This window comes from Rana temporaria, chromosome 2, assembly GCF_905171775.1.
Source record: "Rana temporaria chromosome 2, aRanTem1.1, whole genome shotgun sequence".
Classification (NCBI taxonomy): domain Eukaryota; kingdom Metazoa; phylum Chordata; class Amphibia; order Anura; family Ranidae; genus Rana; species Rana temporaria.
Window position 1 is genome coordinate 433511766 of NC_053490.1, and position 25328 is coordinate 433537093.

At 45.7% G+C, this 25328-nt stretch overlaps 1 protein-coding gene across 4 annotated transcripts in view; it reads right to left on the reverse strand.

Moving 5' to 3' along the window:
- Positions 1-25328, reverse strand: part of LOC120927567 (inactive peptidyl-prolyl cis-trans isomerase FKBP6-like) — a 201433-nt gene that overhangs the window by 112503 nt on the left and 63602 nt on the right. For all 4 annotated transcript variants that reach the window (XM_040338335.1, XM_040338336.1, XM_040338333.1 and 1 more), the window contains exons 3-5: positions 9942-10031; positions 9663-9865; positions 9359-9478 (exon numbers count right to left, since the gene is read on the reverse strand). In XM_040338335.1, the coding sequence (XP_040194269.1) occupies positions 9359-9478; positions 9663-9865; positions 9942-10031 (413 nt within the window). The remainder of the gene's footprint in view (positions 1-9358; positions 9479-9662; positions 9866-9941; positions 10032-25328) is intronic.

Below are 25328 nucleotides of genomic sequence, written 5' to 3' on the forward strand. Positions count from 1 at the left end.
TCTATTGGAGGAAAATGAGCAATATGATGAGGAAGAATCTACTATTCACACTATTCAATAACACTATTCAAAAGATCAGCCAATCTTAGAATAAGATCAACCAAGATGCCACCGTTATACAAAAATAAATGGCTCAGTGTTTTTCTCGATCTGATACGCACCGATCTAGGTAAAATAGATTGGGCAAAAAAAGATAAAGATAATTTATATTCAGACGAGAGATGTGCCATACGTGAATTAACCTCGGCCAAGAAACTCATCATCAAACGGAGTGACAAGGGAGGAAATGTGGTCCTCCTTGATGAGGACATATATGTCAAGGAAGTCAATTGACTCTTGAGCGATGAAAAAACATATAAAAAATTGACTGGCAACCCTCTCCCTGCACTTGTGTCCTCCCTTAACCAGAAATTGAAATTAGCAAAGGAGGAGGGCCTTTTGGGCAAAAAAGAGCTAGAATACCTTAGAGTTAGTGACTTTAACATACCTACCTTCTACATTATCCCGAAGGTGCACAAATCCCTACAGGAACCACCTGAAAGACCAATAGTCTCAGCCATAAGAGGACCCCTTGAACGAATAGGGAAATACCTAGACAGCATAATGAAGGATATGGTCACTGACCTCCAATCATATGTCCAGGACACGCGTGATGTACTGGCATCTATTGCCAAGATCAAGCTGGAAGAGGATGTACTGTTGGTGGGGATAGATGTGGAATCCCTATATACTTCCATACCCCACGAATGGGGACTCAAGGCCGTGCAATATTTTTTGGAGAAACATTATCCACAATGTGGACCACAGAATGAATTCATTCTGGAACTCCTTCTTTTTGCCTTGGAAAACAACTTCTTCCAGTTTGACAATAAATATTACCAACAAACCAGAGGCACCTCCATGGGAGCACCCTGGGCACCAGCATATGCGTGTCTACATCTGGGCATGTGGGAGGAGGATCTGGTGTACCGTCATCCAATGTACCTGGGCCAGGTACACACCTGGCTCAGGTACATTGATGACGTCCTGATGGTATGGAGGGGGGACTGTGCCTCCCTGGAGGTCTTCCTGTCAACTCTTAATGAAAATAATCATAACATTAAACTAACTTTTGTCCATGACAGGAAGACGATTTCTTTCCTTGATCTTAACATCAGTGTAGATGGTGATACCCTGACCACCTGCACCTTTAGAAAGGAAACAGCCTCCAACACGCTATTGAGAGCAGAGAGCTACCACCCTCAAAAACTAAAAGATGGGATCCCAGTAGGACAATTCCTTAGAATTAAAAGAAATTGCTCCAACCCCAAAGAATATCAGAAGGAAAGCAGGGACCTGTACCTTCGTTTTAGGGAAAGGGGATATTCCCATCGGCAGCTCAGGCGAGCAAAAAGTAGAGCAGGGAAACGAGTACGTAGTGACTTAATCCAGCCAAAAAAAACAACTCTGGAGTCTACCGTACCGGGACCAGTGAGGTTGGTCACTCAATATGGGGCACAATGGGAAGTAGTTAGAAAAACACTTGAAAAACATTGGTCAGTACTAACCAACACCCCAGGTTTAGCTAAAATAGTTGGTCCCACCCCCCTAATGACGGCCAAAAGGGCCAAAAATCTGGGTGATATACTTATACACTCTGAGTTCACGCGATCTCAGGATGTCAATTGGCTGTCCAACTACCCCAGAAGTAAGGGCATGTTCCCTTGTGGTCACTGCCAACTCTGCCCCTTTATAGAAAGAACAAATACCTTCAGTGACAGTGGTCATAAACAAAATTATGTCATTAAAGATCTGATCAATTGTGCCTCCTCATGTGTGATATACATGCTAACCTGCCCTTGTAATAAAATATATATTGGCAAAACGAAACGCCAAATGAGGGTGAGATTGGGAGAGCATATGCGAGAAATCAAGGAGAAGAACCCAGAGAAACCACTCGCTAAACATTTTGCCCAATTCCACGATGGAAAACTGAGTGGGATGAAAGTGAAGGGAATCTTCTCTCTTAATCTCTCACCAAGAAGAGGAGACTTTGATCAGATCTTACTGCAGAAGGAAAAGATGTGGATATTCCGTCTCAATTCTCTCGTACCGCTGGGGTTAAATAATGAACTAAACTTTCAACCTTTCCTGCCATCATAGACTTTTAAAACCAATTCCCCCTGCTAGATAGCGTCCGTATACAAAGTGGGACACATGTAGAAATTAATGGGACAGACGATATTCCTTCTGTTTACCCATTCACAACCTATAACATCATTTTAAATTCCCACGTACGGCTGGGGTTAAATAATGAATTAAATTTTCAAACCTTTTTGCTACCATAGACTTTCAAAATCAATCTCTCCTGTGAGACAACATCCGTATACAAAGCGGGACATATGTAAAAACGAATGGGATAGGCGACATTCTCTCTGCTTACCCATTCATAACATATGCCAGCAGTACATCTTCTTCCAGCTTGATTAATCTCTCCTGTCAGACAATATCTGTATACAAAGCGGGACATATGTAAAAACGAATGGGATAGGCGACATTTTCTCTGCTTACCCATTCACAACATATGACATATGACGACAGCTATTGCTATTTAATTTACATACATATTTTAATTCACATACATATTTTATGTGAATAATTAACATCTTTTCTATATAGGCTTCATTTACTCATATATTCTCTTAAATTCATTAGCTAATTTGTCTCTGGCACTCCTAACACAGAGAGAATATGCAATGATACATATAAAACATGGAAAATTATCCATGTCAATACGCTGCATGATATTTCCCCCTCCGTGTACTTTATCCTTGTGGATAGGTGAAAATATGTGAGCAAAGACTTGCTGTGTGAGCATTAGTGCTGATCAGAAACACATTCCTACACAATTACTATTGTCCTTGTTTTTTTCTTTTTCTTTCCTCTTCTCTCAATTAACTAATCAACGATCGCAATCAGGGAAGGACACCATAAAGAGGAAACCCTGATGTGCATCGATACGCCCAGACGAAGCTATGCATTGACCATGCGAAACTAGTCGGCGAGGATCTTTTTATTTGACTATCCGGCTGTCTTACAGACTCGCATGTCTGTGTGATTCTCATATGATGAGGCTTAAGAAGCTGTCTGAGACTTTATGAAAATACAACTGAAAGCAGAGCAAAAATACTAGGCAACCAGTGAAGGATATAGAACATGATCTGATTCCTGTTACAAACCCATGGATGTGAGTTTTTGGGGATAGCAGCAAAACAAGCTACGAAGCTAATCACTGCAACGGTGTATGCCATACATGAAACAACATCCCCATAGTATGAGGATATCAGCTTGTCTATGTGCTATCTATACTCGAACAGATCCCCCTGCATGATTGCAAATGGCTGGAGAATCTTTCCCAACCAGCCTAACTGGATACACAGACGCTGCGATCTCTCCATCTGTGGACTATAATCACGAACGGCAGAAGCAAACACCTGAATGATCCAGGACTGGTAAAGTACCCACTGTGAATTAATGCTCCTCTCTTTTATATTCTGTGAGAACGCATTATCTGGAAAACATTGAAATCATATGCTGGATTTTCAGGGACCCCTTTGAAATATATGTGGGTCTTTCTGCCTTAGGAGTCCAATCTTTTTCAGGCACCGTTGCAATTATTGCATTTTCACTTTGTAAGGACGTATACAGGTAGCTTCCTGTCCCTTATTTTGCCAAAGATATGTGAATATCCATCAGCCACTATTGCCTTATATCAACTAGCAGAGATACAATACTACAGGTTTGAATCCATATGTAGCGGAGTACATTCAACATCGATTATATGAGGATATACACAGGGTTTCCTGCTCCCTCTTCGATTACTGCAAGATTGCTACATTGACTCTTCTTTCTTCTATCTGCAAGATTGCTACATTGACTCTTCTTTCTTCTATCTCTGCCACCTCTGGTTTCTTACTTTTCTCAGCAGCTCGAGCTTCAGATGAGACTGGAGGGATAATATATTTTTTCTATTTTTCAATAAGTTGGTTTATTGGTTTAATTTCATTCAGGGATTTCCCTGTAATATATATCCCTCCACACTATCCGATATCCGGATAGCCTCTGTATTTATATGTTTTGTATATATTTTTTCTTTATTGTCGGTATGTGGAAGCTGCCTTGCTGGTCTCAATATACCTTATAGTAGGTGAACTGCACTGCAGCCAATCTTTTAATAATATTGTTCCTTATCCAATCAAGTTCTTCCACTATATGTATTATCAGTATTTAATTATAAATTTTCTACTTTTGAATAATTATTTAGTCAGTTGTATTTCCTTATAGTCCTTCTTTTTGGTTTGATCCTCTTGTTCAAACAATTTTTTCATATATGCAGTTATAGGACTGGAAACCTGACCTATTTACATATTTAACAATTACAAGCCTCATATCTTTATATCTACTATACACTCGTGTATAGTCTGGCAGGCTCGGCTCCTCTCGCGGTCACGTCCTGTACGTCCAGGACGTGACTGCGAGAGGAGCCGAGCCTGCCCGACTATACACGAGTGTACTGCGCTCGGTATATGCCGGCGCAGTAGTTCAAACTCTGCGCGGGAAGCGGGTATCGGCGTATATCGCGCACCCACGATTTTGCCTTGAATTTCAGGGCAAAAAAGTGTGGGGTATACGCCGATAAATACGGTAAGTAAAATCAAAATTACCACATATACAAAGTATATATGGAAAAAAAACACATCAGCCGCGATCACCCCTTCACAATACAAAATTGCAAGTTATACAGCTTCAATTATATGAACCTATTAACAGACAGACATGATAAAATATAAAATCATCTATTCAAAATAAAACAAATTTAAATAAAACTCAACATTTAATCCTGCTGCCGAGGAGACCTTGGTCCCATAAAAACAATAGGATTCACGGCGACTCAATTGGCGGATGTAATGTCCGCCTCGCCAGCGCTTAGAGACTTTCAATCCCCCAAAATTTCAGGCTTTTAGGGTCTCAGTGGTGGTTCCTGAAATGTTTGGAGACACTGAGATTTGATACCTCTCTTAATGTTGCCAATGTGCTCACCTACCCTTATATGAAGCGCACGAGAGGTGCGCCCCACATATTGGAGGCCACATCCACATTCAAGCATGTAAACCACACCCACTGTGGTACATGTAATCAACGGTTTAATGGGATATTCAGTCTGTGTAACAAAAAGATTTCCGCTTTTTAATGTTAGCTTTGACATGCTTGCAAGTCGCACAGCGACCACAAGCATAAGAACCAGACAAAAAGTTAAAAAGTTTAGGTTGAGCTAGGGTCGGTGGGTCCACCACTCCAGGGGCTAGACAGTCCCTCAAAGAAGGAGCCTTCCTGTAGATGAACTGGGGACAGTCAGGCAGAGGCGTACCTAGAGCATTTGGCACCCGGGGCGGTTCCAATATCGGGCACCCCCCACGTTAAAATGTAAAAACACCCCACTGTGCCCCCTGCATACCTCTGCATCCTTCAATATCTTTTTGTTACTACTGTGTACCCCTCTCCACAACTGCACCTCTGGACCACTTTACATTGCACAGCACCCTGCATCACTGGACCCCTTTACATTACACAGCCCCTTGCATCACTGGACCCCTTTACATTACACAGCCCCCTGCATCATTGGACCCCTTTACATTACACAGCCCCCCTGCATCACTGGACCCCTTTACATTACACAGCCCCCTGCATCACTGGACCCCTTTACATCACATAGCCCCCTGCACTTATGGACCCTTTTACATTACACAGCACCCTGCACCTCTTTACATTACACAGCCCCTGCACCACTGGACCCCTTTACATCACATAGCCCTCTGGACCCCTTTACATTACACAGCACCCTGCACCTCTGGACCCCTTTACATTACACAGCACTCTGCACCTCTGGACCCCTTTACATTACACAGCACCCTGCATTACTGGACGCCTTTACATTACACAGCACCCTGCACCTCTTTACATTACACAGCCCCTGCACCACTGGACCCCTTTACATCACATAGCCCCCTGCACCACTGGACCCCTTTACATTACACAGCACCCTGCACCTCTGGACCCCTTTACATTACACACCACCCTGCATCACTGGACCCCTTTACATTACACAGCACCCTGCATCACTGGACCCCTTTACATCTCATAGCCCCCTGCACCTCTGGACCCTTTTACATTACACAGCCCCCTGCACCACTGGACCCCTTTACATCACATAGTCCCCTGCACCTCTGGACCCCTTTACATTACACAGCACCCTGCATCACTGGACCCCTTTACATTACACAGCACCCTGCACCTCTTTACATTACACAGCCCCTGCACCACTGGACCCCTTTACATCACACAGCCCCCTGCACCTCTGGACCCCTTTACATTACACAGCACCCTGCACCCCTTTACATTACACAGCACCCTGCATCACTGGACCCCTTTACATTACACAGCACCCTGCACCACTGGACCCCTTTACATCACATAGCCCCCTGCACCTCTGGACCCCTTTACATCTCATAGCACCCTGCATCTCTGGACCCTTTTACATTACACAGCGCCATGCATCACTGCACCCCTTTTACATTACACAGCCGCCTGCACCTCTGCACCACTTTACATCACATAGCCCCCTACACCTCTGGATCCTTTTACACTACACAGCCCTCTGCACCCCTTTACATTACAAAGCACCCTGCACCTCTGGACCCCTTTACATTACACAGCCCCCTGCACCACTGGACCCCTTTACATTACACAGCCCCCTGCACCACTGGACCCCTTTACATTACACAGCCCCCTGCATCACTGCACCCCTTTTACATTACACAGCCGCCTGCACCCCTTTACATCACATAGCCCCCTGAACCTCTGGACCCTTTTACATTACACAGCACCCTGCATCACTGGACCCTTTTACATTACACAGCACCCTGCATCACTGGCCCCCTTTACATCTCATAGCCCCCTGCACCTCTGGACCCTTTCACATTACACATTACACAGCACCCTGCATCACTGCACCCCTTTTTCATTACACAGCCACCTGCACCTCTGGACCCCTGCATGTTACACAGACCCCCTTCAGTGCAGAAACCCCCTCAGTGCAACCCCCCAGTGCAAACACCCCAGTGCAAACCCCCCCTTAGTACAACCCCTCCCCCTCAGTGAAAACCCCCTCAGTGCAAACACCCCCTTAGTACAACCCCCCCCCCTCAGTGAAAACCCCCTCAGTGCAAACACCCCCTTAGTACAACCCCCCCCCTTCAGTGCAAACACCCCCCCTTCAGTGAAATCCCCCCAGGTGCAAACACCACCCCTCCCCATTCAGTACCTCAGATCATCGCAGGCAGCGCCACGGCACATAGACAGAAGGTCCCCTCGGCCCCTCCCCCTCTGTACACACAGAGGAGGGGGCTGTGCCTGTGTGCCGACTGCCGAGCACCGCTAACAGCCCGTGGCTGTGAGAGGAGGGGATAGATGGTGCTGAGGTGTCACCCCACAACCCCCCCTCCTCTGTACCGCGGCGCTCCGATTCCGATTTTTTTAGCTATCGGGATGGTGTCACCCCTCTAGCGGGTGTCACCCGGGTGCGGACCGCACCCCCCTAGCAACGCCTCTGCAGTCAGGAAGGGTCGGGCCCAAAATTCTATCACCCTTCAGAATTGGCCAATGTTTGGTCACAATTCTCTTGAATTTTTTATGTTGGATATTGTAATCCAACAACATTTTGTAGGTGCCAACTACTTCCTTTTTCGAAGTCTGGGGTTTATCGGCTATGATAGTCCTTTCAATGGCCCTTACTTTCTCGATCTCCAGCTGGATGGAGGGTCGAGAATATCCCTTGGAAGTGAATCTGGTCGCAAATTCTTGCGACTGTAACAGAAAGTCAGACTCAAGTGTGCAATTTCTGACAAATTGTCCTCTCGGGATGTTACACAGCCATAAAACTTATGATGGCAACTGGTGAGAGGAGTATATCCATTCCGACCCGTTACTTTAAAATGATTTCTGGTATGCAATTTAGATTTTTTGAATATTTCTAAATCCAAAAAAGTGACTTGATCATGGCAAACCGTCCAGGTAAGGATTATATTCAGTCCGTTTTCATCAGTTTTGTCCGATCGTGTGTACAGGGCCCAAGTCGGAGCGACTTGCGTCGCTCCTATTAGAACGGTTCTATTGCATAGAATGGGACGCAACTGGGTCGTCCCAGTGTGAACCGGCTCTAAAAGTTTCCTGATTTATTTTACTTTATAATATATGTATGTAGTAGTCCGAAATCAATATGCATCAGCTGTATTGTATAACTTAGTCCACAAGCACCAGATCCTGTTAAATGTATTGGGGCATACCTTGGCCTCATAACTGATGTGGAAACATGGGTCTATAATTTTTTCTTCCAAGGACATCATAAATAATTACCAATTATGAACTTTTGCATTCTCAAAAAGCACAAGGTGGACATTAACTGCAGAACTTTCAATAGGCAATTTATCATCTGTTTTGTCACCATAAAACACACCTTGAAGGGATCCTGAAGTCTAGGTTAGTATGGCCACCTGGCTGTAAAGTAGTAAGCCCTAGACTCATTGTCCTGGACTATCACCTTCTAGAAGTATTGGAATACATCTTACCGAGGGAGTTGACTTCAAAAGAATGCAAGCACAGCTGAGACTACCTGTCTTTTAAAAACAGCTGGTGACCTAAACCGACCAGTGTCTTGAGTGCCACCTGTTGACTGAAAGATATGTGAAAGGGAGTGTCTCTACCTGGATAGGTGGGAAAAATGGATAAAGGGCTGGCTTCTGCAAGAGTGAGATATAGATATAGATATCGATAGATAGATAGATAGATAGATAGATAGATAGATAGATAGATAGATAGATAGATAGATAGATAGATAGATAGAAGATATATATGAGCAAGATACAGAGACGTGCTTTAAGCACAAGGTTGTCTGTAACGTAGCTCCAATATTTCTTTATCTGTAACTTTTTATTTCTATAATTGTCTGTCCATTGGCAACACTTTGTATTTTATTTGTAACATCATTGCTTTTAAAGTTTTACCAGCTACATTATTTTGTTCCATTTGCTTAATAGCAAACTATTCTCTTCTGGGTACATAAATTTGAGATTTAGGACTGTTGTTATTTATTAACTTAATGGTAAGAGCTGCATCAAGATTGGCTTGATTCTGATATAGACAAAAGGTTGTAATCGCTTATATTTATCAAGCAAATAAGTGTGGTAAGGTGGTATAATCGCAAAAACATAACTCAGCTTAAATAAAGGTTGTGGTGAACATTTCCATCTGACCTAGCACTTACCCGTTTATACCTATCCTTGGCATCATGAAATCGGTCTCGTTTAAAGAGGTAATTGCCAAACTTTCTCTCAGTAGTAGCAATTTCCAAGACCTTTTGTAAAGGAAATATTGCCTGATGGTTCTGCAAAACCAAACAGTTTAGTGTAATTAAGCTTTTTACACAGAAGAAGACAAATAAAACACTGACACTAAAGTAGGGGACAAAAAATAAATAAAATGAGATTACAGTCTTAAATTTTCTGTACAATGACAGTAACATTTGAAGTTTGAAACAACTTTATTTTTCATACATAAAAGTCACTTACCGGGGACAGAACAAAAAAAGAGTCTGAAACTGCTGTATCTAGGAAGTCCATCATCTCTACTTCAAACAAGACGGTAGCGGAGGGAGGGATAAGTGGAGGGCAACCTAATGCACCATAGGCATATGCGGGCGAGTAAAGGAACCGCGATAGCTCTCCTTTTTGCATTGTCAGTACACCTACCTCCATACCTAGAAGTGTGATATCTGCAAGAAAAAGCTCACTGAAATACATTCGATATGGCAAATGTGTTGCTAGCATAGGGAAATAAAATGGCTTTACCTTCTCCAAGTTTCATCAGCCGGGGGTTACGTCGAAACCAATTTGTGTCAAAGGGTTTATCAGAATGTTCTAAGTATCCCGAGTACTTTGCTGTGGATAATAAAAAATAAATCAATATGCGCACCACACAACAAATGATTATACAAGTAATAAAAAGGCAGTTTATCAGTTTACTTTTAGGAATGTCCCATTTTGTAGAAGAGGAATTAGAACTTCAAAGCAGCCTGGAAATAGTCTAGCAATGATTGCAAAGGGATCTCAGTACTTTACAGCCACTCACTCACATCAACATTAAACCACAAGGAACACTTTGAAAACATATCAGATCTCAACGGGAAAAAATCTCATGCTGGATATCTATACTGAAATGGACTGGGTAATGTGTTGCAATGAAAGGATGGCACATTTGATGGAAATGAAAATTATCCACCTACAGAGGGCAGAATTCAAACACACCCCGAAAATCGAAGTGAAAAAATTATGCAGCAAGCTAGTCCATTTTGCTGAAATTTCATTGCAACAACTCAAAATGTTCCTCAGTAATTTGTATGGCCCCTAAGTGCTTGTATGCATGCCTGACAACCAATCAAGGCATGTTCCTAATGAGATGACGGATGGTGTCCTGGGGTATTTCCTTCTAGATCTGGACCAGAGCACCACTGAGCTCCTGAACAGACTGAGGTGCAACTTGGCGGCACCAGATGGACCGAAACATAATGTCCCAGAGGTGTTCTTTTGGATTTAGGTCAGGTGAGCGTGGGGGCCATTCAATGGTATCAATTTCTTCATTCTCCAGGAACTGGCTGCATGCTCTCGCCACATGAGGCCGGGCATTGTCGTGCACCAGGAGGAACCCAGGACCCACTGCACCAGCGTAGGGTTCAACAATGGGTCCAAGGATTTCATCCTGATACCTAATGGCAGTCAGGGTGCCATTGTGTAGCCTGTAGAGGTCTGTGCGACCCTCCATAGATATGCCTCCCCAGACCATCACTGGCCCACCATCAAACCGGTCATGCTGAAGAATGTTACAGGCAGCATAAACTTCTCCACGGCTTCTCCAGACCCTTTCACGTCTGTCACATATGCTCCTGGTGAACCTGCTCTCATCTGTGAAAAGCATGGGGTACCAGTGGCAGAACTGCCGATTCTGGTGTTCAATGGAAAACGCCAATCGAGCCCCATAGTGTCCGGCAGTGAGCACAGATCACACTAGAGGACGTCGGGCCCTCAGGCCTCCCCCACGAAGCCTGCTGGAGGGCATTTTGTAGGGCTCTGGCAGTGCTTATCCTGTTCCTCCTTGCACAAAGGAGCAGATACCAGTCCTGCTGATGGGTTAAGGACCTTCTACGGCTCTGTCCAGCTCTCCTAGAGTAACTGCCCGTCTCCTGGAATGTCCTCCATGCTCTTGAGACTGTGCTGGGAGACACAGCAAATCTTCTGGCAATGACACATATTGATGTGTCATCCTGGAGGAGTTGGACTGCCTGTGCAACTGTAACAGGCGCTCCTCGCCGCCTCCTCTTCCCTGTAGTGCGTTCCACGCTGGAATTATGACATCGCCCGGCGCTGCATGCGCTCCACTGTGGAACGCGGAAGTGCGCCGGGAATCGGCAGGTTTCTTGAATTAGTGCTATGCACTACACCTGCCTTGTACCTGTCTCCTGCCTATAAAAGGCATTCAGGTTATACACAGACAGCGTTCTATTATTGTCGGCCATAGCTGGCCTGGCTGCAAGGAACTACAGGTGAATAAATGTAAAAAGGCTTCTGCGCTACTGAGTAACGTATTCCTACATAAACAGAGTCAATAATTGAAGCAATTATGTAGTGTATACACAGCAACAAAAATATAACAATGGTGAATAGGTTATTGCACAAAAAAGTCCATATTAAATAAAATATGCAGACACGTAAAATACAATAACATAATAAGGTGTAAATAGCAAGGGATAGTGATCAAAGTAGAGTGAATAAATCTAGGAGGATTCCACTAGAAAATAAGAGTGACAAAGTCCATAAGTGAAGATTGCAAATAGGCTGCTATACATAAGGAGGTATCCACTACTCCCAAGAGGAATGAAACTCCACCAAAGACAGCAATCTGGTCTCCCAGAACTCTCACCTCAATGAGGGGTAAAATCAGCAATAAATGGTAATTTCACCACACATCAGTCTCCTCGGTCTCTTCTGGTAATGCGAATGAAAAAAACTGGTCCCTTATCAGAGTACCTATATTGCTCAAACCCGGGGAACAGGGGGGACAAAACGAGGGCCTCCAATAGTGTAGTAAGTAAACTGGGCATTTATTGAATAAAGTTGCGCTTACATGTAAAAGGAGTATAAAATTGAACAGTGGCGTCCTCAGCGCCCTCTCACGTCACTCCTGGTGTACGTCTGTCCACGGCCAATCCCTACGCGTTACGACACGGTCACGTGTCTGAAGACAACTTTATTCAATAAATGCCCTGTTTGACTTACTACACTATTGGAGGCCCTCGTTTTGTCCTTCCTGTTCCCCGGGTTTGAGCAATATAGGTACTCTGATAAGGGACCAGTTTTTCCATTCGCCCTACCAGGAGAGACCGAGGAGACTGATGTGTGGTGAAATTACCATTTATTGCTGATTTTACCCCTTTGAGGTGAGAGTTCTGGGAGACCAGATTGCTGTCTATGGTGGAGTTTCATTCCTCTTGGGAGTAGTGGATACCTCTTACGTATAGCAGCCTATTTGCAATCTTCACTTATGGACTTTGTCACTCTTATTTTCTAGTGGAATCCTCCTAGATTTATTCACTCTACTTTGATCACCATCACTTGCTATTTACACCTTATTATTAGATTACTGTATTATTTTACGTGTCTGCGTATTTTATTTAATATGGACTTTTTTGCGCAATAACCTATTCACCAAGGAACTACAGGTACCATCAATCCCAGGCTGGAAACCAGGGCCGAAGCAAATAATCGATTAATCGACAACTTCTCGATTATGAAATTAATTACAATTTTCATAATCGATTAAATCGGGCAGTAACAATGGGGTTAAAAAAAAATAGCTAAAATTAGCCCTTTATGGACTGGAGGATGACGAGTGGGAGGATGCGCTTGACGCCTGTAAAAAGGTGTCTAACAAGTTGTCTGACCGACTCACGCACCTCTACATACTACACCGTTCCTACCTGACTCCTATTCGACTGTGCAGATACAAGCCCAATTATAATCCCCTATGTCCCAGATGTAGTAGCCCCTCCAGCACATTCTTTCATCTATTGTGGTTGTGTCCAGTGATACAGGACTACTGGACTCAGATTGTTAGGTTCATCCATGATGAAATGGGGGGGTCTCCCTTGTCATTAGGGCCGAAACAACTAATCGATTAATCGACAACTAATCGATTATGAAATTAATTGATTACAATTTTCATAATCGATTAATCGGCCAGTAACATAATGGGGTTAAAAAAACTAAAATTAGCCTTTTATAGTGCAAAAAAGCAAATTGCTACTGTAAATATTACTTTCACCACTGTCCCATAGTAAAAAAATTAACCCCTTACAATAGCGATTATTTGCTCTTTTTGTACTTATTTTTGTTTTTTTTACCCCATTATGTTACTTAACATCTCAGACCTGGGTTCACACCTCTGTTTTTTGCAGAAACAAACTACAGTTCATTTACATGTTATCCTATGGGACACGTTTACATTCATGATTTTTTTTTGGCTGCTATGTATTTGGAAAGGGCAAGGACTTAACGCAAAACAGTGCTATTTTTTTTTTCTTTTTTGGTTCAATATACTTCAATGGAGAAGCTGCAGAAAAGCATGCAATGTGTTTTTGTGGCAATTTGTGTTTTGTAATCTGCCCAACAACAAATTGGCTCCAAAAAAATGTAAAAATGCTATTTTTTTTTTTTTTTAAGGCTATTATCCGATTAATCGAAATAATAATCGTCCAACTAATCGATTATGAAGATAATCGTTAGTTGCAGCCCTACTTGTCATTATGCCAAAAATAGTGTATACTGGGGATATTCCCGGATCCGGATTCAGATAAATTCCATAAATTATTTCTCCAAGCGTCGCTCTTTATTGCCAGGTTACTTATAGCAAGAAAATGGCTTCAAGCTGCTCCCCGACTATTCGGGAGGGGATTGGCGCGGTAAATAATGTCTTGCCGTATAAAAAAGAAATCTATGTACATAGGGGTTGCCCTGCAAAGTATGGCAAGATCTGGGATGGTTGGCTTGATAATGCGGCTACCTGCAATGACGTGCTCGACTAACATCCCCTGTGCTAGGCTTTGGTATTCCCTTATCTCACCACGCTGTGCGTGTCAAATCATCTGCTGCCAGAATCTCTCTTTGCGATACTTTGGCTTGGTGTTCTCCTCTACTTCACTTCGGTTTGATGTCAATATGCCTGGAACATCGGTAGTTTTTATTCTTGTTTTTTGTATGACCCGCTTACATACGTTTGTATATCATGTAATAACTGTACAAATGTATAAGCTGTACACTGCCTTCACTCTTTCCAATAAAACACCACGTTTGTAAAAAAAAAAAAAAAAAAAAAAAAAAAAATTAGCCCTTTATAGTACAAAAAAACAAATGGCTACTGTAAATATTACCGTATTTATCGGTGTATAACGCGCACCGGCGTATAACGCGCACCCCAATTTTAAGAGGGAATTTTCTGGAATAACTAGTTTTTTTTAGTCCAAATAGTAAATGCTGTTAAAATTAAAAATAAGATAAGCAACAATGTGCAGCAATGTACAGCAAGCAACTCAGAAAGTATATTCTAGCTGGGTTTCCCTCCACATAGTTGAATGCCAGTTTGGTTCAGGGGGATTGGAATAAGGTAAAAACACTTATCTTCTTTGCTCCTGCAGGCTTTCTCTGCATTGTATGGCAGGCCCCCCTTAGTTGCTTCTTTTTACTGCCTGAAAGATTCTTAATGTCACCGTAGTGTACAGTAGTCCTGCACTGAAAGCAGGAGAGAGTGCTGGTTGCCAGGGGAGTTGGTGACAGTGCGGAATGAGGTAAGTATCTTTCTGGAAGGAACTGGGGGCAACTGTGAGGAATGGAAGGAGGGGGACGAGCGCCCCCTCACCGAGCCGTCATCTCCACTCGGCTCTCACTCGGCTGTCACGTTACACACGCACAGTCCCGCCTCCGCCATCGGCATTGGACCATCTCCTGTGACAGACAGAACACTGGTCCAATGCTGGTGGCGGAGGCGGGACTGTGCGTGTGTGACGTGAGCTTCATAGGAGTCATTCTACCGCACGCCATATGGGATGTACACAGCAGAGCCTGCAGATGGCACTGGAAGGGAGAGACACGAAGTTTGCCTGCTATTGGAGCTGGGCTCTTCCTCCGAACGCCACACACCCCCGCTACGGGATTGGCTGCAGCCCGTGACGTCATGCACACCCTCGTGTATTTCCCAAACACGCTGCCATGAAAGCCCCTCCTCTCCAGTCACGGCTCGGTGATTTCCAGCGGGCACTCGTCCCCCTCCTTCAGCTCAGAGGTATGCTATCGGCGTATAGCGCGCACCCGTGATTTTCCCCCTATTTTCAGGGGGGGAAAAGTGCGCGGTATACGCCGATAAATACGGTACTTTCACTGTCCCACAGTAAAAAAAATGAACCTTACAGTAGCGATTATTTGCTCTTTTTGTACTTATTTTTGTTTTTTTAACCCCATTATGTTACTAAACATCTCAGGCCTGGGTTCGCACCTCTGTTTTTTGGTGCTTTTTGCAGAAACACACTACAGTTCATTTACATGTTTTCCTATGGGACACGTTCACATCCATGATTTTTTTACCAGCTGCTGCGTATTTGGAAAGGGCAAGGATTTTAAACGCAAAACGGTGCTATTGTGTTTTTTTTTGGGTTCAATATACTTCAAGGGAGAAGCTGCAGAAAAGCATGTAATGTGTTTTTGCAGCAATTTGTGTTTTGTAATCTGCCCAACAACAAATTGGCCCAAATTTTTTTTTAAAAATGCAATTTTTTTTTTTTTAAGGCTATTATCCGATCAATTAATCATAACAATAATTGGCCAACTAATCGATTATGAAAAGAATCGTTAGTTGCAGCCCTACTGGAAACCACCCTCTCCTGCATCTGCGCTGCACACCCTAAAGATACCTTCCTTCTTGGATCCCTACATAACGGCATCCCATAGCTGCTGAACAAACAAGACTCAGCGTCTGCAAACGGATAAGTAGCCATTGTGTCACTTGTAGTGCTTTAGACTCCTTTACTACATGAATTGCATCTAATCAAATTGCTGTAATCAATACTGGCTTACTAAGTACTACCATACACCGTGAGATTGTCTGTTGTGTTCTCGGCTACTTATTGTGGAGTATCTTACACTGTCAAAATACCTGTGCTATATTTGCCACTCTTATGCATGACATAAGTGCTACTTGTTTAAGGGCCTATGCCCTAAGTTGTTGAACATGTTCGCCTAAACTTTCCTATGCTAAGGGTTGAAGTATTTCATACCTTCTCCCTTAGTGGCCTAATGCACGACGCTATGTTTAACTGATAATCACTTGCATACAGTTGTTCATTGGAATCTACATGTGTTTGTTATAAATTTAAACGCCAAGCTCTGGTCGCATGTTGTAATACGTCCAAGCTTAGTAGCTCAACGCCTTTCTTTATGTGGGAGAGAGATGATGTAGAGAACGCCCAAACTCTTGTTTGTGTGAAGTGACGCCTGGGGTCCAATACTGAATTCTCACATAAAGAAGTGTATTGAAATCCTTGCTACTGCAGTTGTGGTTCACTCCATTCACCAGTGCTGTTACAGCAACCTTTAGGCTGCATTCACACCTGAGCGTAGCGTCTAAAAGGGTCACCAATGTTAAAAGCAGAAAAACACCCAAATCTGCCTAAAAAAAAGGTCCAGAACTTGTTTGAGCTTCAGGCGTTTTGGAACTTCTGGCTTCAGGCGTTTTGGAGTGGAGATGTGAACCATCTCCATAGAGAATAGATTTTTTCCCCTCCAGCATTTTGTAGCTTCAAGCTACAAAACGCTCAGGTGTGAATGGGGTCTTATAGGGTCCAAGTATCGCCTCGTGCTACCAGTAGTGAAACTGACCCTAGCCAAATGCAAAACTAGTGAAAAACAGTCAGAAAAGATAAGTAGGGAAAAAAAATGTCAGACACCGCCACCTGAAAAAAAACATTCCTGCTTTAGGCTGGGTTCACACTACTACACTACTTTCATCCTACTTTGCTCTGTGTTCAATGTTTCCCTATGAGAGCGTCTTGTAGCGTCCTACACAAGTCGGTCCGACTTTGAAAATGCTCCCTGTACTACTTTTGGTCCTACATTGATCCTACTTCAGGCCCATTGAATATCATTGAAGTCGGACCAAAGTAGGAGCCTGTTCATGAAAGTAGGATGGATGTAGGACCAATGTAGGATCAATGTAGGACCAATGTAGCAGAGCAAAGTAGGATGAAAGTACTGTAGTAGTGTGAACCCAGCCTCAGGCTGGGTTCACACTTGTCCTACATTGGGAGCTCATGTAGCATGACGTGTGAAAACCAATGTTTCCCTATGAGAGCGGTCTTAACTGTTCCTACAAAAGTCGGTCCGACTTTGAAAATGCTCCCTGTACTACTTTGGTCCTACATTGATCCTACTTCAGCCCATTGAATATCATTGAAGTCGGACCAAAGTAGGAGCCTTGTCCTAACCATCCGACTTTTGACATCTGACATCCGACATGTGATTACAGCAGCAGTAAAATGAATTTATCTCACTCTGGGATTGTTTTGATTGGTCAAAGAACAAGTCAGACTATCACAAAGTCGGATCAAAGTAGTATCCTGTTCATGAAAGTAGGATGGATGTAGGACCAATGTAGGATAAATGTAGCAGAGCAAAGTAGGATGAAAGTCGTGTAGTAGTGTGAACCCAGCCTGAGAGGTCATCTCATTGTTGCCCATCTAGTGCACCTGTTAATTTCAATTAACAGCAAAGCAGCTGAAATTGATTAACAACCGCCTCTGTATACACCCCTCCCACTCTGCTATTTAACTGCCCAGATCAATATCCCAGGAGTTCTGATTCAAAAGTGTTTCTTTCATTTTTTTTGAGCAGTATGATAGATAGATAGATAGATAGATAGATAGATAGATAGATAGATAGATAGATAGATAGATAGATAGATAGATAGATAGATAAAGACAAAAAGTTGAGTGCACATGCTCAGCTTCATATACAAAGGTTGTCTTTGGAAAACAGACGTATGAGTGCTGCCAGCATTGCTGCAAACGTTTAAGGGGTGGGGGTCAGTCGGTCAGTGTTCAGACCATATGCCACACACTGCATCAAATTGGTCTGCATGGCTGTCGTCCAAGAAGGAAGCCTTTTCTTAGATGATGCAAACATTTTTCTGAAGACAAGCAGACTAAGAACATGGATTACTGAAATCATGTCCTGTGGTCTGATGAGACCAAGATGAACTTATTTGGTTCAAATGGTGTCAAGCCAAGCATGTCTCCAGACCTAGACCTAAACCTAATGAGCATCTGTGGGGCATGCTCAAATGGAAGGTGGAGGAGCGCAAGGTCTCCATACCCACCAGCTCCATAATGTCGTCATGGAGGAGTGGAAGAGGACTCCAGTGGCAACCTGTGAAGCTCTGGTGAACTCCATGCCCAAGAGGGTTAAAGAGGAAGAAAACCCTAATGGGTTTTACTTCTTTAGCCCGCTGCAAAGCCTGCAAATTTAAAGCATAATGGGCTAGTATTCATCACATACTAGCCCATTATGTGCCACTTACCTGCAAAAGAATCCAGCGATATCACGTGTAGGCAGCGTCCATCTTCTGTCCTCTCTTCCTTTCGGGATGTGGACTCCAGCACTGAGATTTGCGGGAGACGCGTGACGTCACTCCCGCACATGCGCACGAGAGCCGCCATTTACGGCAGACTGGGGAAGAAACTGCACTTTGCTTTGTTTTTTCCACACGCATGCGCCGTTAACATTTTCGGCGAACTACAAGTGAAAGGAGAACAGCGCACGTTTAGGATACTAGTATCGGGACAACCCTAGTGTTAAGTAGTGGGTGTACAGCTTGTATAACATTGTACATTTGCGGTCACCTGAAAATAACACAGCCATTAATGTCTAAACCACTGGCAACTATGTTAGCCGTGGTTTCTATTATGTTACTGCGCACATAAATGCTTAATAAACACAACCTGATTGTTAAAAAAAAAAAACACTGGCAACAAATGCGAGTACAATGTGAGACCCCAAGTGAAAATGTCCAAATTGGGCACAAAGTGTCAATATTTTAATATTTTGTATGGCCATCATTTTCCAGCACTGCCCTTAACCACTTAAGGACCACCTCCTGTAAATATACGTCAGCAGAATGGCACGGCTGGGCAGATGCACGTACTGTACATCTACCCAGCCGTGGGTCGGGGCGCGCGCCCGCGACCCGGTCCGAAGGTCCAGCGATCGGTCCCCGGAACTGAAGAATGGGGAGAGCCGCGTGTAAACGCGGCTTCCCCCGTGCTTCACTGTGGCGGCTGCATCGATCGCGTCATCCCCTTTATAGGGAGACACAATCGATGACGTCACTCCTACAGCCACACCCCCCTACAGTTGTAAACACACACTAGGTGAAACATAACCCCTTCAGCGCCCCCTGTGGTTAACTCCTAAACTGCAACTGTCATTTCCACAATAAACAATGCATTTTTTGCTGTGAAAATGCCAATGATCCCAAAAATGTGTCAAAATTGTCCGAAGTGTCCGCCATAATGTCGCAGTCACGAAAAAAAAAAAAATCGCTGATAGCCACCATTAGTAGTAAAAAAATTTTTTAAGTTCATGGACGGACACAGCAGCATTGACCTTAGGGTTATATATCCTTCCTTTCAGGAGAGACTAGGCAGAAAAAACAGTACTTCAAGTGTTAAAACACTTTCCTCAGTACAGCACCTCCCAGGGGGCAGGTCACCCAGGTACATCCCACTCTCTGACTCATGCAGCTCCAGTTCGTAACAAGCAGTACAAACAAAAAAGGAGGGGTGGGTGCTGTGTCCGTCCATGAACTCAGAGAAATGGATTTTACGGTGAGTACAAAAATCCTATTTTCTCTTCCGTTCATGGACGGACACAGCAGCATTGACCTTAGGGACGTCCCCAAGCTGTGTCAATTTTTTTTCGAGGGGTGGGAAAAACACAGCAAACCAAGCTTCACCCCAAACAAAACCAGAGTTTCTCAACGGATGAACTCCAACCTTAAACTGCCGCCTGTAAAAGCTTGCGGCCAAAATAGGCATCCGCAGATGCACTCACATCCACCTTGTAAAATTTTGAGAAGGTGTGGATTGACGACCAAGTCGCTGCCTTATACACCTGTAAAACAGACGCTTGATGGCGGAAAGCCCAAGAGGCACCAATCGCCCTGGTCGAATGCGCCGCAACCTGAAAAGGAGGCGCCCGCCCCTTTAGGGCATAGGCCTGAAGCACGACCTGTCTGATCCACCTAGAAATGGTGGCCAACAAGACCGTCAGACCTTTCTTAGGACCAGTCACCGACACGAACAGTGAGTCCGACTTCCGAAACGGACCCGTAGCAGACAAGTACACCCGTAGGGCCCGAACCACGTCCAAAGAATGTAAAGTGGCCTCCTTTGGGTTTTTCGGCCGAGCACATAAAGATGGTAAAACAATGTTCTCATTAATGTGAAAAGCCGAAACAACCTTTGGAAGGAATGATGGCTGCGGCCGCAGCACCACCACCTTATCCTTATGGATGACTAAATAGGGAGCCTTGCAGGACAAGGCCGCCAGTTCAGATACCCGTCTGACCGAGGTAATTGCCACCAGGAAAACCACCTTCTGAGACAGAGTAAACAAGGGGATCTTCCGAATGTCCTCAAACGGGGCCTCTTGAAGCACTGAGAGGACTAAATTTAAGTCCCATGGAGGCAGTGGAGGACGCACAGGAGGGGCCACATAACGAACCCCCTGCACAAACGTAAGCACCAGGGAGTGCGCTGCCAAGGGTCGCTGAAAGTAAACAGCTAGAGCTGAAATCTGACTCTTAACCGTACTTAAGGCGAGAGCCTGATCCACTCCACGCTGTAGAAACAGCAGAATCCGGGTCATCACGTATGTACGGGGGTGCCATTTCATCTCTTCACACAGATGTAGGCCTTCCACGTACGATGGTAAATTTTTTGTGAAGTAGACATCCGTGCTCGTAGCATGGTAGAGATCACCGAGCCCGACAGGCCTCGGTCCTTCAACACCTGGCTCTCAACAGCCACGCCGTTAAAGCCGGCGACTGTAAAGCGGGTGAAAGATCGGACCCTGCGACAGAAGATCTTCTCTCAGGGGTAGACGCCAAGGGACGTCTTCCACCAGACGCACCAGGTCCGCGTACCAGGGACAGGGCGGCCAATCCGGGGCGATCAGGATTGTTGGTATCCCTTCGGCTTCCACTCTGGGCAGCAGGTAAAGAAGAAGCTTCAGGAGGTAAGGCGTCGATTAGGCGATAGTGACCCCATGGCGCCACCAATGCGTCCGATGCGTCCGCCCACGGGTCCTTTGACCTGGCCACGAACCGTGGCACCTTCCGATTGAGACGTGACGCCAGGAGGTCCACGTCTGGAGTGCCCCATTTTCGGCACAGACTCTGAAACACCTCCGGGTGTAGTGACCATTCTCCTTGGTCTAGTGTTTGGCGACTTAGGTAGTCGGCTTGCCAGTTTAGCACCCCCGGAATGTATACGGCCGACAGAGCTGGAACATACCTTTCAGCCCACCGGAAGATGTGCGCGACTTCCGTCACTGCAGCCGAGCTCCGTGTGCCTCCCTGATGATTGACGTATGCCACGGCCGTGGCGTTGTCGTACTGGATCCTGACTGGTCGGTCCTGCAGACCCAGGGACCACTTGGAGACACAATTTGATCGCTCGGAGCTCCAGTACATTGATTGGCAGGCGGGACTCCTCCTGAGTCCAGCGCCCCTGGGCACCCCAGACACCCCCCCCCAGCCGGAGTGGCAGGCATCCGTCGTGACCACTGTCCAATGGCACGGCAGAAAAGACGACGTCAGCCACCACACTAGGAAGGACTTGACCAGTCGACTCACCCGAATCTGGTAATCCAGAGACGAAGGGAGCTTGTCCCAACGTGACAGAATCTTTCTGTAACACTCGGGTGTGGAATTGGGCATACGGAACTGCCTCGAAAGAGGCCACCATCAGACCCAGAACCCTCATGCAAAAGCGAAAGGACGACCACTTCTGGGTCGCCAACCGATGCACCACAGATTGTAGTGTCTGAAGTTTTTCCGTTGGGAGAAAAAAACTCTTGCCTCTAAGGAATCCAGGACTAAACCCCAGGTATTCCAGCCACTGAGACGGTACCAACTTCTACTGACTTCTGGACATTCAGTAGCCAGCCGAATTCTCCGAGGGTCTGGCAAGTGATAGACACATCCTCTTCTAAATCTGAGCTTGAGGAAGCTCTCAGGAGAAGGTCGTCCAGGTATCCTACGATAGCGATCCCGCGCTGCCTCAGCAGGGCCAGAATTGGCCGAACGGGAGGGCCACAAATTGAAAGTGGTCCTCTCTGATCGCAAAACGCAGAAACCTCTGGTGCTTTGCGCATATGGGGATATGCAGGTATGCATCCATGATGTCCAAGGACGCCATAAAATCCCCCTGATGGAGTGCCGCCACTACCGAGCGAATCGACTCCATTCTGAATTTTTGCACTTTGGCAAAACAATTGAGAGCCTTGAGGTCCAGGATTGGACGGACGCCTTCCTTCTTGGGGACTACAAACAGATTGGAGTAAAACCCCTGAAACCGTTCCGTTGATGGAACTGGCACAATCACTCCCCTGACCAGTAGATCCTGGAGAGCCCCTGACAGATAAACTACTTCGCAAACCCAACAGTCTGAAAGAAGAGACCTCAACCGAGCCGCGAATTTGTGAAGCCGGCCCCCCACCCGAGACGCGGGTGGGGGCAGACCTTTATGCAGAAGCAGGTTTGTCCACAGGCTTGTTGGGCTTGCGGTACCAGGTGCGCTTCTGCCCTGCAGGGCGCCTTGAACTTTTTCCTGACGCATTTGGCGGACGAAAAAACCTCTTGGGGGCAGTAAAAGAGGGCCCTTGCTTACGGCAAGGCTCCTTACCCTTCCCAGATTGCTCTTACCGCCTGTGGCATCCTTTATGATGTCATCCAGGGACGCCCCAAAAAGCCGTTCACCCTTAAAGGGTAAATCCATCAAGGCCTTTTTTGAAGACTGGTCCGCAGACCAACACTTCAGCCACACAAGGCGGCGTAGTACCACCGTGTAGGCGGAGGCCCTGGAAAGCAAGGGGAGCATATCCAGGGCCGACTCACAGACAAACTTTAGGCCTTGCACTAACTGGTTAGCCAGGTCCACACAGGTTTCAGAAGCATTCTGTGCCTCCAGCTCCTGCAGCAAGGCCTTTGCCCGTTCGGTAAGTGTCTGACACCAGAGCCCCGGCCAAAACCGGTCTCAACGCCGACACCACCACTGTGAACATGGAGCGGGCCACAGCCTCAGCTCTCCTATCTGCGGGGTCCTTAAATGCGGGAGCCCCTTCCACAGGTAGCCTTGTTCAGTCTGGACACCGGAGGGTCCACTGACGGAGGAGAAACCCACTTTTTTTTTTTAAAAGTCCTCAAAGGGGTAACGGACCACAAAGTATTTTGGAGCAGCAAAAACTTTCTGCGGCTTATCCCATTCCTTGTACAACAGCTTATCCAGATATGGAACACAAGGAAACACTTTCGCGGTGCGGGGTGGCTTGCAGAACATAAAAGGGACCAGCATATCCGATGCAAGAAAATGGCTGCCGTATATAGAAAACACAACTCCGGTAAAATGGCGGCCATACACGTGTTTAAAACAAGTAACACACAGCAGAACATAGCCCAGCACACACAGCAACCCCAGTACAATAAAAAAAAAAATAGCACCTCACCGCTAGCACAGCCCCCCGGTAGTAACAAAGCCCCAGGTGGACCCCCCCCCCTTACAGCCGCCACCCAGAATGGGGAAGGAGGGAGAGGAAAGAAGGGCGGACCCTTATTCGACCTCCCCAGGAACGCACCAGCCGCACCACCCTGCCAGGGCAAGGGGACACTACTTACCCGTCCTGCAAACACCGGCAGGAGGCATTCCAGACAGACCCAACGTCCGCAGCAGATACGGCATGGCTGTCGGCCCGGCACACTGTGACAAGGCCATAGATACCGGTCATATGTGTGCCCTGGAACATGTAGTTCACCGGCCGCCCCTGGAGCAACGGGGCATGTCGTGGACGGTCTAGCTAAAGGCCGGCACACGCTCGATGGCCGAACATGGGGGGACTACAAGGATCGAGGATCCAGCCTGTCACCCAGTCAGCAGTTGAAAGGCCATGTCTTCTAACGCTAGGCAGAAAAAAACTGGAGCTGCATGAGTCAGAGAGTGGGATGTACCTGGGGGACCCGCCCCCTGGGAGGTGCTGTACTGAGGAAAGTGTTTTAACACTTGAAGTACTGTTTTTTCTGCCTAGTCTCTCCTGAAAGGAAGGATATATAACCCTAAGGTCAATGCTGCTGTGTCCGTCCATGAACGGAAGAGAAATAATGATGGTCATACAAAATAGACACTTTGGGCCCAATTTGGACATTTTCACTTAGAGGTGTACTCACTTTTGTTGCCAGTGGTTTACACATTAATGGCTGTGTTGAGTTATTTTCAGGGGATAGCAAATTTACACTGTTATACAAGCTGTACACCCATAACTTAACACTAGGGTTGTCCCAATACTAGTATTGGTATCGGGACCGATACCGAGCATTTGCGCGAGTACTTGTACTCGCGCAAATGCTCCCGATGCTTCACCCGATGCTTTTTTTATTATTATTATTGTAGAGTGACCGGAGAGGGCGGGAGGAGTCAGTGGCTGGGGAGGGCGGGAGAGTGCGGGCAGAGTTTGGCTGGAGAGGGGGCAGGCAGTTTGGCTGGAGAGGGGACTGGCTGGAGAGGGGACGGGCAGAGTCTGTGGAAGGAAGTGTGGGCGGAGTCTGGCTGGAAAGGGCGGGCACAGTTGGTGGACGGAGTCGGCGGGAGGAGAGCGAGTCCTCACCTGCAGTTAGACTTTGTAAGCTGGCAGGGGCGTAGCCGAATCAGGATCGGTGACCGGTGCTGTCACATTCGGTCGCAGTCAGCGCCTGAACATCCCTACGCTCATCTTGGTACACCCTGCACTCAGCTGCAGTAAGCAGTAGCAGACATCTTGTTACACCCAGCCTGAGCTATATGGGCTGGGTGTAACAAGATATCTGCTTCT